At 43.3% G+C, this 15,540-nt stretch overlaps 1 protein-coding gene across 1 annotated transcript in view; it reads right to left on the reverse strand.

The window, feature by feature from the left end:
• KIF13A (kinesin family member 13A) overlaps window positions 1-14,423 on the reverse strand; it is a 217,546-nt gene extending 203,123 nt beyond the window's left edge. Inside the window, 2 exon segments of the mRNA XM_089918385.1 lie at window positions 13,931-14,021; window positions 14,289-14,423. Coding sequence (XP_089774511.1) covers window positions 13,931-14,021; window positions 14,289-14,343 — 146 coding nt within the window. The 5' untranslated portion in view covers window positions 14,344-14,423.
• Between the last annotated feature and the right edge of the window lie 1,117 nt (window positions 14,424-15,540).

The following is a 15,540-nucleotide window of genomic DNA, read 5'->3' on the forward strand; positions in this document are numbered from 1 at the left end:
AATGTGTGCCCTGTGCAAGGTACCCTGCTATTATAAACAGATGGGGTAGGGGGTCCCTGGAGGAAGTGAACCAGGCACAGCTTCCTTGACAGAAGAGAAGCCATTTTGACCTAAGCCATTTGGGGATCTAAGCCTGGCTACAATGCTTGCCCTTGAACAGGTCTCAGTAATTAATGCTCTTAAATGAAGCCAGGGGATGCAGGAACAAAGGGAAAGCAGTCAAGAAACACAGTTCAGCCATAAACAGAGCCCTAGTTCCTCCTCAAGGGCTATACACAGTCATCTGATACATAGTTTTGAGTCTGTAGGAAATAAGGTCCCCACCCTGGTGGAGGACAGAATGATGAAGTTGACCTTTTGTGACTTCAATCAACTAAAGCCTGGGCTCTGTTGACCTTTGCCCCAATTCTACGCTGAATTCTCCTGGGCTCAAGCCCCTTCATGAATATGCAGGTACCCTTAGCTTAAAACTTCCCCAATTCTGCTGCTGGGGAGCCACAGCTCTGAGAAAGATCCCGGTGTTTTCCTTACTTGCTACAAGTAATAAGTCCTCCTTCTCCCTCTCTGACACCCACCAAGAGGTGAACCCAGTTTTTCAGGTAATCCTCACAACCGCTGTGGGTCTGTAATTTTATTATTCCCATTTTACTGATGAGGAAGTACAGGCACAGAGGGTTAAGGGACTTGCCAGATATTTTGCAGCTAGTCAGTTGCATAATCAGTTTCAAATATAAGCAGTTGGTCTCCCAAGTCCTCTGAGTGGCCCTGGACCACTACATCATTCTGTCACAATACTTGATAGTGTTTTACAAAACTACTAGATATTTACACCCAACTGGATGGCCACAGAAACATACAAAAGACAAATAAAAGATTTCCTTTCATTGAGTAAAAGCTCTGGCTCAAATACAAAGTAATTCAGGGTTTCCCTGGTGGCGCAGTGGTTGAGAGTCCGCCTGCCGATGCAGGGGACACGGGTTCATGCCCCGGTCCGGGAAGATCCCACATGCCGCGGGGCGGCTGGACCCGTGAGCCATGGCCGCTGAGCCTACGCGTCCAGAGCCTGTGCTCCGCAACAGGAGAGGCCACAACAGTGACAGGCCCACGTACCGCAAAAAAAAACAAAGTAATTCACATACTTATGAACATTTAAACTTTATCTGGGCTAACTTTTAAATAGATGGGTGAGGTTATTTCAATGTATCAAACTACAAAAGCAAAGATGTACACTGCCGTTCAGAAAAATTCATTTATACACACAAATAAGGAAGACTCTTTGTTCAGTACTTAAAAGAAAAACAATTGGGAAAAATTATTTCCACTGCATAATTCATCACAAAAACGCAGAGTAAGCTGTCATTGCGGGGGGGGGGGGGGGGGGCGGTGGAATACTATTCTATTGATAACTATCAAAGCCAACAAAACTTAAAGGCTTCAAAAACAAAACAAAACAAACTTAGTTACATTACCATGCTAATGTTACCTGTTTGTTACAGTAACTCTAGATCAAAAAGGCAGATGTTTAAAACTGGATAAGGCTGCTCAAATTTAACACCATTATCTTGATAAGCTTCCCCTACCACACTCCTTCCTCCTTACTCAAAGCATTACCCTGGAAACAGTAATTTTAAGGCTCTTTCTTAACACAATAATGTAACCATCCCCTGTTACAATTTGTACAGGGAATACTAAACTTTAATTAACAATCTAAATAGAAGTCATTAAAGATAGAGAACAAAAGACACAACAAAACAAAAAACGCTAACAGTTTGTTATCCAATTTTAAAAAGAGCAGTTACAAGTTCGGCTCTACATCTTGACACATTCTCTGCTGAGCTGGGATTATAGATAGGTGGGCACACAAAGCATCAATTCTGAGGACTTGTTTTATTAAACTACAAAGTGTAAGTATATTTAAAGGCTTATTAATCTGCTCAACAAACTACATGAGGGTTTACTGCATGACCCTTCCAAAATTGGGGATAAATCTACTCAATATTGCAATAGAATGCCTGAGCAGTTCAGCATGGTTTTGCCCTTTCTGATTTTCCCCTGAGGCTCCCCGCTTGAGATACATGAATAGTTGTGGTCATTCATGGTGGGTGTACAATCTAGGGAGTGTCTCTTCAAGACAACACAAAGAGCCAACAACAAAGGGTAAAGCTTCCCTTTCCTCAAAGCCTTCCTTCCTGTTCCCTGTCTTTTAAAAAAACAAGGCTCCGAACTTCTTCCCTCAAGGCAAAGGCACACAGATGCTTTCCTCACACCTCTTCTAACAGTAGCAAAGCTCATCACACCTACAGACCAGACTCTAAAGGGTCAGAGAGAATCAATAACACCACTCTGCTTTCAAAAGAATGGGTAAGAGGACACAAACCCGAAAGGAAACACTCTCACTCTCTCCCCCCTTTCTCTCTTTCCCCCTTTCTTTCTCTCTCTCTCTCTTTCTTACTAAACAGAATTCATCTCACAGCTGAAGATAAGAAATATTGGGAATTAACCACACTTTTGGTTAGGTTATAACAGAACCCTCAGAAACAAAACAAACTGCCCAAGTAAGTTTTAGGCTAACAGCTCTGGAAATGTCATTTCTCCACCCCCATACATACAGACTTATCACATAAAACAGCTGTATGCCTGCAAGACCAGCTTAAAAATCACTGGTTCCCCAAAAGAACACAACTGTACAAGATAAAAACTAATTGAAAGGACCAAATCATAAGATTTATAATGCCCTGTAGGCACGTATAAAAGCTGCTGTCCTAGCTGAGACAGGAGGCATGCAGAAATGTCTGTAAGGAACCCAGGCTCCCCAGCTAGCTGATAATGGCTTCAGCTACCTGGAGCTAGTGGCTGTCTTATTTCACTTGACACCTTCAATTCTCGCATCAGCTACTGCAGGCAAACAGAGCCTCCCAAGAACAGTGACCCTTCCTCCCTGGTTTCCCTCACACTCTGACAAGAAGTAAATTACAACCCAACCCATTTCAGCCCCTGTAAGTGTTACCTATTACTCTATTTGATTCAACTCTACACATAAGTATAGTTGGGATAAATCTAAATTTTAGAGCTTAAAAAACCCTACCGGGTACCTAGTTTAGCCCGCAGTTTGACAGATGATGACGTGTCCATGGCTAGCTCAAGGATACAGACCACGTTAGTGGCAGGACCCTGCAGCATCCAGTCTTCCCATCCAGTCATCACAACGTCCTGAGCCTCCACACAGATGGGGTCCCTAGGGCTCTGCAATGGTTCAGGAGTTGAGGTTGGGACTGCCACACAGTTCCAGGGCCTGAAGCAGGGAATTGTGGTCCACAGGCCATTAGAAAGCTGAGAAACCTGTGCTTCCCAAGAAGTCAGGTGGAGGAGTCAGCTGAAGGATAGGCAAGTACCCTGCATCTAGATAATCGAGGTAATTCCTTCCCCCTCTGCCACAATTTAAGTTAAAACAAATAAGAAGAGGTATTTTGATTAAATACACCTGGCTAGAGAATAGGAGGCTTTTCTCAAATGGGAGAGAATTTATTTGTGAGGCTTAACTTTCATAATAATACGAAGACCCTATTAAAGTTCCATAAGTCACCTTAATAAGGTAAATATTTAGGCTGATTTTATGAGGCTTTCACATTTTAGTTTTGAGAACGTTAATGGTTATGAGAATTTGCATACATGATCACAATCAGGATGGTAAAATAAACCAAAGGACAAGCTGTGAAACTGGGCTTTAAAACCTGCTTTATTAAACTAGATCAGTGTTTGTCAACCTTCACTACACATGAGAATCAACTACCAACCATGTGTGTTAACCACCTCCGACATCCAACCCGGTCAAGCCCTCCAATGACTACACCCTCAGACTTCTAGTCTTCAAGATGAGACCCCAGACAATGAGAAGCAGAAACAAGTCATATCTACTTTGTCCAAATTCCTGACCCACAGAGGCCACGGGCATTAAAAAATGGTGGTTTCAGACCACTAACTTTAGGGATGATTTGTTAAACAACAATCCTAACTGGGACATCTGGAAAGCAGCTAAAAATCCCAATGCCTAAGGTGCACTACAGCCCAATTAAGCCAGAAACTCTGGGGGTAGGACCCAGGCATCGATTTTTAAAGCCCCCCAGGTGATTCTAATGTGCAACCAAGGTTTAGAACCATGTCCAGACCCCTACTGTCCAATACAGTAGCCATCTGCAGTTTAAATTTAAACTAATGAAAATGAAATAAAATTTAAAATTCAGTTCTTTGGTTGCACTAGCCACATTTCAAGTGCTCAGTAATCATGCATGGCCAGTGGTTACCATATTGGACAGCAGATGTGTAGAACATTTCCATCATCACAGAAAATTCTATTGGACAGTCCTGGTCTAAAGCAGTGATTCTCAAAGCTTGGTCCGGAGCTAACAGCATCAGCATCACCTGGGAACTTGTTAGAAATGCAAATTCTCAAGCCAAGCTACTGGATCAGAACCTTTTGGGTGGGACTGTTTTTTTCTTTTTTTGACATTTATTTATTTGGCTGCATCAGATCTTAGTTGCAGCACGTGGGCTCTTCATTGTGGCATGCGGGCTTTTTCTCTAGTTGTGGCACACGGGCTCAGTAGTTGCGGCAGGAGGGCTCAGTAGTTGCAGCATGTGAGCTTAGTTGCCCCATGCCATGTGAGATGTTAGTTCCCTGACCAGGGATTGAACCCGCATCCCCTTCATTGGAATACAGATTCTTAACCACTGGACCACCAGGGAAGTCCCCTGATGCACTCTTAAGTGTGAGAACCCCTGGGTTGTTACTGTCCACACAAAATCATTTTTTCCATGACCTAGCTCATACTTAAATCTGAAAATTATCAACTTTAACTCCACTATAATATAAGGGAATAGTTCATGTTGTCATGCAATTTCAAAGATGTATTTTTGTAGTAGCAAGCTTGCTTGGGAAGAAATGCCTTGCAATTAGCAAAGAATTCTTAAAAAGTTCCTCGAAGATGCTCTCAGTTATTTACAATCATTAAGAGGAACAACTTTCAGGTCCAGAAATATAGAAATATGGTTTAAAATTATGAAACTCAACAAACTACTCAATTATTATAATTGTGAAAACTATGTTGCATGACAAAATATAAATGCGAGAAAAGCAAAACACAAAATTATAATTACAAATATTTATATTATATGGACAAGGACAAAATGAAGAAAGGGGAAAAATAAGAATAATGGACTTGTTAGGTTTGCCCAGACAATGACACCTTCCCCCTGCCCCCACCCCCCTTTTAAATTTCTGTCATGCTTCTTATAAAACATTTTAGAGTATCTAAGGAAGCAATCTTTTTAAAAGATACAATTGCGCTTTGACATGAAAAGCTCATTTCAAGAATGATTTGGTAAAACAGTTCTACTGCTTCATCAATGATTCACTGAATTGTTCATCTCATAGTAAAATGAAATCAAGACTGCATTCAAGCAAAAGATGAGGCTTGGACTGGTTGTCCACCTAATTCTGAGAGTCTCCAAGAATTTCTCCTCTCTACTTTTCTTTTTTTAACCTTAGATCTTACAATCAAATATAAGAATTACCCATTTTTAAAATAAAATTTTAGAGATGTGAAAACTTGACATTTTTCCCATGCTTATTTAGTTTCCACATAGTTGTTGGGTGGTAAAATGCCAAATAAACTAATTTTCCAAGGAAGAATTTCTCATATTTTCTTCTTATATTTGCAAATCGAAATTCCCAGAAATACTGTGTAATCTTTGAAAAGATAGCTCTTGAATCCCATATAAATCAACTCTTGATTGTTTTAATGTGAATTTTAGCATACTTCCTTTATTGACAGCTGTGTTGTTAGTAAACTTCATTTCCTATGTTGTGAAGGTACAAAGTTCTCTTTCTGAGCGTTTCTATATGTCTTGTTGGTTTCTCCGTTTCATTTGCCAGTAATGTTCTCCAAACTCCTTTAAACTCTAAATAGCTCCAGGGAAGATTTGAGAAAGGGTAACTGTAGTTGAATAACTGAGAGACCTTGATGTCTTCAGAAAGCTTACTATCTGTGAAAGACTTTTTCTTATAAAGTTCTTTTTTTTTTTAAATTATTTTTGTCTGTGTTGGGTCTTCGTTGCTACACGCGGGCTTTCTCTAGTTGCGGTGAGCAGGGGCTACTCTTTGCTGCGGTGCACGAGCTTCTCACTGCGGTGGCTTCTCTGGTTGTGGAGCACAGGCTCCAGGCGTGCAGGCTTCAGTAGTTGTGGTGCATGGGCTCAGTAGTTGTGGCTCACAGGCTCTAGAGTACAGGCTCAGTGGTTGTGCCACACGGGCTTAGTTGCTCCACAGCATGTGGGATCTTCCCAGACCAGGGCTTGAACCTGTGTCCCCTACACTGGCAGGCAGATTCTTAACCACTGCGCCACCAGGGAAGGCCTATAAATTTCTTTAAAATATGAGTGCACAGCATGTGTAATTTTATTGAAAATTGGAAACAATCCAAGTTATCCACTTATCTCTAACTAGATTTTGCCAGAAGAAGCCAAGTGGTAGGATGATAAACTGGCCAGTTTGGTATCATTTTGAAAAATTTCCCCAGCCCAACAAGCATACATATTTTAAAATTAATGATGACAAAAAAAAAAAACATCTCCTAACTAAAATTTTTGCAATAGTGATACAAAAACAGGATTTTTCTTATTTTTCCAGCTTTTGTACTGACTACACTGATTATCTTCATTAATGTGAGTAGCTAAGAGTTGTATAAGGCAGCTACTACCTTTAATTCTAGCATTTACACGTGCTCTTAAGAAAAAGAAAAGCATTTTTATTTCTATTGTTGGAAGCTAAAAAGAAAAGGGAGTTGACAGAACCGTTTATTAATAATCATTTTTTTTAAAACAACAAAGAGAATTTACAAAATGCTTTCTGTGTGCTGGGCATTCTTGAATCTAGGCCCTAAGAACACAAAGATAAATCATACATAGTCCTTGTCCTAGAGAAAGCCCAAAATCTATACATTTGAGATTCAACATAAAAGACAGACACCAATATCAACAAAACTACGCACTTAAAAAAAAAAAAAAAGACCGACTATATAGAGGAAACTATCATTAGTGTCCTCAGAAAGACACAAAAAATGCCACAACCAGAAAACAAGCATAGGATGCTATTTTAAAAACAAACAAAAAAAGACTAGAAGAGTTCTTGGAAATGAAAAATACGATAAAAATTAAACATAGGGTTGAAAGATAAAGTGGATGAAATCTCCCAGAAGGTTGAATAAAAACAAGAGATAAAAAGTAGAAAGGAGGGCTTCCCTGGTGGCGCAGTGGTTGAGGGTCCGCCTGCCGATGCAGGGGACACGGGTTCATGCCCCGGTCCAGGAAGATCCCACAAGCCGTGGAGCGGCTGGGCCCGTGAGCCATGGCAGCTGGGCCTGCGCGTCCGGAGCCTGTGCTCCGCAACGGGAGAAGCAACAGCAGTGAGAGGCCCGCGTACCGCAAAAAAAAAAAAAAAAAAAAAAAAAGTAGAAAGGAAAAATAAAGTAATTAGAGGACCAGTTCAGGAAACCCCATGTCCAAATAAGTGTTCCAGAAAAGAACTGAGTAAATTTTTAAAAGTGTTTGCTAATGAATTAATTCAATAATTTTTTTTTCAGAACTGAAGGATGCAAGTTTCCAGGTCCAAAAGGCCCACCATTGTGATTTCACAAAAATGGGGAAGAAAATATTCTATAGGATTCCAGAAAGGGAAAATCTAGGTCACGTCTAAAGGATTAGAAATCCAAATAGCTTTGGACTTCTCAAGAGAAACACTGGAAGCTAGAAGACATTAAAGCAACAATATCTTCAAAATAGAATTTGATACCCATCCAAACTATTAACGAGGTAAGTGGGTGGAATGAAGATATTTTCATGGTTTTAAAAACCCTTACTTCCCAAACATTCTTTCTCAGGAAGCTACCAAAGGATATGCTCTACAAAATTGAGACAGTAAACCAAGAAAGAAAAAGGAAACAGAAAAACAGATTCCACACAGAAGAGAAATAAAAGGAATTCTCAGAATGATGTGACAGGAATCCCAGGATGACAGCTACATCAGGCAGAGAAGGTTACCAGTTCATAAAGGAACATGTTAGAAGGATCAAGGAGAAATGTCTCTAAGAAGATGAAATCAAGAGAGCACTTGATAATATCCAAATGTCTTGAAAGGAGATGTGGGCAAGGGAGAGATAATTTAAATGTTGAATTAAGGGTAAGTACATAAAAAAGAAGCAAATTAGAGAGAAAGGAAAAAAATTAAAACATTTATTAACTCCAGGGAAAATAAGAAGTGTTGTATGATAGGAGAAATCATGGAAGAGACATGGCTCAACTGTAAATAATGTTCTATACAGTCATTTAAATAATGGAAACACTAAATACTGATACATTATATAACTATATTGGGAAAATGGGGAATGAGGAGAATTCGGGGATGGGGTGAGAATAAGGCACAGAAAGGAAACAGAGAGAACGAATTAAAAACTAGCACTACCAGCATGTTACTCAGAAATATGGAGGGATATTCCAAAAGAATAAGCTAAAATCACTATATGTGGCTGCCTCTGGGACTAAAAATGAAGAGGATTCTTCTTTTTAAACCATAGCCTTTATAAATTATAAAACTACTTCACACTTCAAACTATTACACTGATTTTAAAATATATATACAAATATATGTATGCAGAGCCCAACCTCTTAACCACTAAACTTGTATTTTTCAAATTATAAACTTGTGACCATTTAGCGGGTTGTGAAATTAATTCTGTAAGTCACAACCATCATTTCTAAAATGAATTAAAACAAAACCAGGTAGGGCTTCCCTGGTGGCGTAGTGGTTAAGAATCCGCCTGCCAATGCAGGGGACACGGGTTCAAGCCATGGTCCGGGAAGATCCCCCATGCCGCGGAGCAACTAAGCCCGTGTGCCACAACTACTGAGCCTGCGCTCTAGAGCCCTCGAGCCACAACTACTGAAGACTGCGCGCCACGAGCCGGTGCTCCACAATGAGAAAAGCCACCGCAATGAGAAGCCCATACGGCGCAATGAAGAGTAGCCCCTGCTCGCCACAACTAGAGAAAGCCCACGCAGCAACGAAGACCCAATGCAGCCAAAAATAAATAAATAAAAATAAAGTTCCCTTTAAAAAAAAAAAGGTGGTAGAAAATAACAGAGACATTGCACTTAGTAAATTTTTTCATGAACCTTCATATACGTACACACAACAGTGCATAATGTAAAATGTATGTTTAACTGTGAACAAAATAATTTTAAAATTACTATCTATACAGCATTATAATTACTTTTAGTCCTGTTTTTTAAAGTGAGAGATGACAATCTATCTTTATTGTAAAGCAAAGAAATGGAAAACGTTGACAGCTAATGAAAATATTCCATTGTGACACTCTTTAAAATGCCACTGATATCATGCATGAAGAATGCTCACTCCTATATTACTGAAATCTAAATACTCTGCTTTCTTACAATCAACTTTGTAATATTTGAACCAGAGAGAAGAGTAACAACACAGAAAACAATAAAACTCAAAGTCAATCAGATAATGTGGAATATTACTGCTTCTTAGGTGATGGATCTTTTTCATTTTATATGATTTTAACTAATTTTTAAATTTCCGGTCTACGGATATACTCGAGCAGAAGGAACCATCCTAGACGACTTCGGAATAGCAGTGGAAGCCAGCCTGGTGGAAGAAACGATCAAAAACTTGCAACATATAATGCATAAACTAGAAAGTATAGATGCAGTTGACCAAGATGTAGTTTTCTTCCACTGACCCACCCTCATATACTTTAAAAGCTACACTGCCCACCTTGCAGTATGGAAAAATTGGGCAAGTTAAAACTTTGATGCTCTTTTACTAAAACCCTAAATTTAGTCCAGTTTTTCTTTTAACTTAGCTAGGTTATACTGATATATGCACATTGCTTTGGATGCTTACCCTACAATTCACTTACTTTAAAATGATTTAAAATAAGAACAAAAACGTCTGCAGAAAGCAAGTTCCATTATACTCTCATGATAAAGCTTCACTTCTTAAAAGTTATAAAGATCAGATTCATATACACATGGGTATGTATATTTTTAAAACCACTACTACCACCCATACAGGATATTAAAAAAATTTAAAAAATATGAAGGAGTCAATATACTGGTATTTAATTATAGAAAAGATATTTGTGGAAATATATATATATATATAAAATGTGTGTGTGTGTATTTGAAAATATGCATGAGAAGTTAATGACTGTGGTTACTTTTTGGACAGGTGAGGGGATGGGAAGAGTAGGGATGACAACCAGGGTGAGAGGAAGGCTTTGCACCGTACATCTGCTTCTACTTTGATTTTAAAACTATTACCGGGCTTCCCTGGTGGCGCAGTGGTTGAGAGTCCGCCTGCCAATGCAGGTGACACAGGTTCGTGCCCCGGGCCGGGAAGATGCCACATGCCGCGGAGCGGCTGGGCCCGTGAGCCATGGCCGCTGAGCCTGCGCGTCCGGAGCCTGTGCTCCGTAACGGGAGAGGCCACGACAGCGAGAGGGCCGCGTACCGCAAAAAAAACTATTACCTATTTTGGCAAATTGGGAATTCTCATTCTATTCTCCCTTCATGAATTGCCTGGCTTCCGCACCCTATTCCACATCCTGCACGCACGCACACACAATCACCCAGAAGTAATTTGAGGCAGGTATGCTTTCACTTTGACAAAAGACTTTCTCCCGATCTTGAAAAAGTGAACCTGTACTCTTAGCACCCACGTGACAGGCACAAATGCCACCTGTCTTTGCAGGATGCCAGGACCCCGGGTCACATCCACAGCCCCTCCTCAGCACACCCATCACACTGCAAACCATCACACTGCAGACATTTGCTGAGGGCCTGCTATGTGCCAGATGCTGTTTGGAAGCATGGGACACAAAAGTCAGTAGGACAAGGTACCTGCCTTCCCAGATCTCAAAGCCTCAAGGAGAGGAGAGGAGACAGAAGAGCAAACAGGTAATTTCCAAATGATACGGTATATATAGTGGGAAAAGTGTAATCTACATAATCTACCACATTATATTTTAATAATTTTTTCCCCTGTTTTCCCACGTCTCTCAAAGGTGAGAGTCTCTGGCACAGGCAATGGGTCTGTAGTGATCTTTGGATCCCCTGAGCTAAGCATGGTACCAGCATGATCTGAACTTCATAAATGTCTCCTGCATGGTAATGCAATGGTATTTTAAGAAATACATTCATATATGTCTTAATGTTTCAGAATGGTGATTGATAAACACATCAACTATTAACCTGGACCTCTGTGGTGTATTATAATCTTAGAATTTCAGAACCAAAACAAACATCTTTAACCTCAGAAGACCTGTGATCTTTTAGTCCTTAACATGTAGTTTTGGCTTTGATTCCATAAAGGGGGAAAATCATGAAAGCTAAGCCTATCTGTTTCTTTTCCTGGAAACCAATGCACTCTTGTTTGTTTTTACTGGTAGGAGTGGAAGCTTTCACCCAGTAACTTAAAATTCCAACCATGGTTAATACATTAGTAATTTCTTGCAATATTCAGAAAAAAAAGTGATTTTCAATTTGACACAGGTTTGCCAGTATTAATTTAAAACTTTTTACACTTCAAACCTTGGACTTCTAGGTAAGAAAAATAATAGTCTTGCATGGCTCTGAGCTCTATCCAAAACAAATGATAGAAATGAATTGCAAACATAACATGAAGCGTCGTTGCAATTAATCAACCCAGAACCCAAGGGAGAAACTGTTTCTATTTTTAAGTGCACTGTTGCTTTAAGGGAAGACCCACTGGAGAAACATAAAACCAAGCTGCATAATGAAAATCAAAATGCATTTGGTGTCTCCCTCCTTGCAAAGACAGTAATCCTAACCTACAAGCAGCACTGCTGTGTTCACTCCTCCCAGTTTGTCTGTAAACTGAATGACAGGTACCCAGGCAGAATCCCACAGAAAGGGCCCATCCACCACTCAAAGAATCATATCTGTCAGGAGGTCAGAACAAGAGAACACCCATGTTTCAGTGCTATTCTTATAGTTCCAGATAAGGGGCTATTCCAAGAAGCAAGCAGATGGATAAATCCCAAAGTCACCCTTCAAATCATTACTTAAAAGATGCTGATTAGTAACCGCAGTGGTGGCCCTAAAAATGATCAATTGATTATTTAGCAGTTCCAACCGTCTACAGCTGTAATTTCTATCCAAATTCCACAACACTAAATCTGTGTCTGCCCACAAATGACAAAGCTTCATTTCATTAAATAGTAGCTAACAGTAACAGTCCTGATGGTTAAGAGTGACAAGGAGCAGGTGTCAAACCAGCAAGGGAAACAGAAGCCACAGCTACATAAAAGGAGTTAACATTCTACCTGTTTCCTAGACGGCTTTGAAGACTCTGACCCAGCAGAATTTTTTTCTCAAACAATATTCAGGTTGGGGAGGGGGGAGGGAAATGTTGGTGATGTGGGTGACTAATTTAATCTGTAAATATCTTAATTTACTCAATGAGTTTACTTAGTATCACTAAGAAATACACAACTACATTGCTATAAATGTATCTAAAATCCTATAAATATCTAAAATGTATCTAAAAGTATTATTCAAGGATACATCCAGTGCTGAAAAGTATTTAACATATTTTAAGTACAACTTAGCTATCTACAATAGCCATAACAATCTGCTACAGGAAGCAGAATGTTTGCACATTGGATAAAAATTTCTAGCCTCCGCACAAAAAGCAAAGAATCCCCAAACTTACCTCCTGATAATTTCTCCCCCCCAAATTTAGTAAAACTATGCCTGAACACCGTGTGATTATAGAATGAAGGCAGTTGCTTCCTTTAGCAATAAAGCAACAAACCCTACTTCAGAGTCTCTCTTTAGTGAAAAAAATCTCTGAAGAACAACAACAAAAAAAATCACTAAATTGTAACACATCAATCAACAGGTGACTTTTAGAAACACAAACTCTCGTCAGAGAGGAATTAATTTTGTCAGATCTCCCTGATTTCTCTTTCCTATTTTTACAAGCTACTGCATTGCTATACTAAATGAATTCCAACCGTTTTCTTCTCAGGGGCTTACCAAAAAAATGCCAAATATTCAAATTATTTTAGGGCATTTTCCCATACTGTTGCGTGGAATAGAGCAGAATTAATAAGAATCCAACAGTTACCACTTTTCAAATGCAAATGTTGCCATCTAGTAAATGCAGCCCCTTTTAAACATCCCCCCCAGTGTCTACACAGCTCCAGGCACTACTTTTGTTTCCTTGAAAATCGAAATTCGCGCATTACATTCAGGCATTATCTCAACTCAGCACCAACAAAACAATAGATCTTAAATGGTCCAGGCCTGAGCCTGCATCGTACAAAACTGTTCTGCTTTATTGTGCGGAGGTGTTCCCTCCCAGCCCCCATTTTACACACAAAGTTCCTTAACAATTCTGCCAAGTAAAGCAAACAGTACAGTGGTGGAAAGAACCAGGGGCACTGGGTTCCACGAACTAGGCCTTGGGGTGGTCACTTGCTCGCCTCAGGCCTCAGTTTTCTCATCTGTAAAATGTGGCTATTGGACTAATCATCTCTAGGGTCCCATCCGGCCCCCTCGAAGCCGGCCGGGGACACAGCGGACTGGTCCTGGTTCAGGCCGGGGTGCCCTGCCTTGATGCCGCTCTAGATGGGAGGGGACAAGGAGGAGGGGACCAGAAGGAGGAGAGAGAGGAACTTGGACTTGCAACAGCTTCAGACAGGAGCGTGCGACAAACTTGAAGCCGTCCTCCTAACAATAGGCAAGAGCACTCCCATTTTCCTGGCTCAAACTTGCAGGAGGCAGCGGGGCTGCACCCTCCTGCCCGCCCTCTCGGCACCCGCTTTACCTTTCTCCCTGTTTGGTGTTAGAAGGAGGAGGGTGCAGGACCGTTTGATTCCCTTCCATCTCCACCACGCACTTGGTGTTCAGTTCCAGTTCTGAAAGCAAAAGGGAAAACGAACGTTGCCAAGCCGAGCATCCGTGCCCGCAGCCCGCCTCTGCGCGCCGCGCGGGACTCCCCCGGGAGGCGGCCGAGCCCGGAGCCGGGAGCCGGCGCACCGGGTCCCCGCGGCCGGTGCGGGCGCCGCCTCCGCCCCGGCGCTCCGGCTCCGCTCCCGCCGCTCCAGCCCCGCGGCCCCGCAGTTTCCAAAGTTGCCCCCGCCCTCATCCCGACCACAAACGAAAACGAGCGGAAAGCTCCTCACCTCGTCGGTTCAGGGGCCGGACCCGGACGGCAACTTTTACCTTGGTATCCGACATGTTGGCGGCGCCCGCTCGGCCCCAGGCGGCCCCTCACGCGCGGCGCCGCCGCCGCCGCAGCCGCGCGCCCCCCGAGCGCGGCCGCCGCCGTTGCTCCGCCGTATGCTCCGTAAGGCAGCGCCGAGGCGCGCGGGCCATCCCGGGGGAGCGCGACGCGGGGCACGGCCGCGGCCCGGGGAGGGGCGGGCGCGCGGGCGGGCGCGCGGGGCGGGGCGCGGCGGCGGCGGCGGCGGGCGGGGAGGAGGCCGCGCCGCCCGGGCCCAGGCGCTGCTCTAGCCGCGCCGGCCCAGCCGACCGCAGAGCGCCGCGGCCCCTCGCGGCCGCCCCGGGCCCGGCCGCGCCGCCATCTTCCGCGCCTCGCCGCGCCCGCGCCCCCGCGGCTCGGGGAGGCTCGGCCCGGCGGCGCGCGGCGCCCAGCGGAACCCGGAGGGGGCGGCGGGCGGCGCGGCGCTGGGGGCCGCTGCAGTCCGGGGCGGGGCGCCCGGTTTCTCCGGGCCCGGCCTGCACCAGCGCCGGCGGGGACCCCACGGGTACCGCCTTGAACTCGAGTCACCTTGTGGGGCCGCTGTCACCGCAGCCCCAGAGCTCTTGGGCGTGCCGGGTGGGCAGGCCTTACCCACGGAATGAAATACGCCTCAACCGAAATGCCGGCACGCCGCCCCCTCCGCCCGCCCGGCACCGCACGGAGCGCGCAGCTGCATTTTCAGATGCGTGTGGTGAACCGAGGCTGGAAATCAATCTGTGCCTCTGCCACCGAAAGAGTGTGTGTTTGCAAAGACTGCTCTCGCTTCCTTCCCCTGCCCTTGCACTTTTCTTGCGGGAGAGCTGTCAAGTGGGCTGGAGGGTCATTCACTCTTACATAAGAATTTAATAGCCATGGATTCCGTCGTCCTGCCATAGGCCCACCTCGCTGCCAGGGCGGAACCGGGGGATCTGATTTCTTCCGTGCGGTTCAACAAGTGCTTCTTGGGCGCTTACTGGGAGCCGGGCATGTTGAAGCGTACCCAAGTCTAAAATCCCGAGTTTAGATCTGGGGAAATCTTTACAATTTGCTTAAGTGTAGAAATTCAATCATTCACAATGTCACTGGAAGTTGTATTGGGGACCAACTGCGTGCAAAGTGCCGTGGAGGACACACAAAAACATGAATAAAGTCATGCATCCTGTGCTACAAACACACACTCTGTGGCGGGAAAA

Source organism: Delphinapterus leucas, chromosome 10 (assembly GCF_059928025.1).
Source record: "Delphinapterus leucas isolate spDelLeu-1000000601 "Yukka" chromosome 10, BTC_Dleu_Yukka2, whole genome shotgun sequence".
Taxonomy (NCBI): Eukaryota; Metazoa; Chordata; class Mammalia; order Artiodactyla; family Monodontidae; genus Delphinapterus; species Delphinapterus leucas.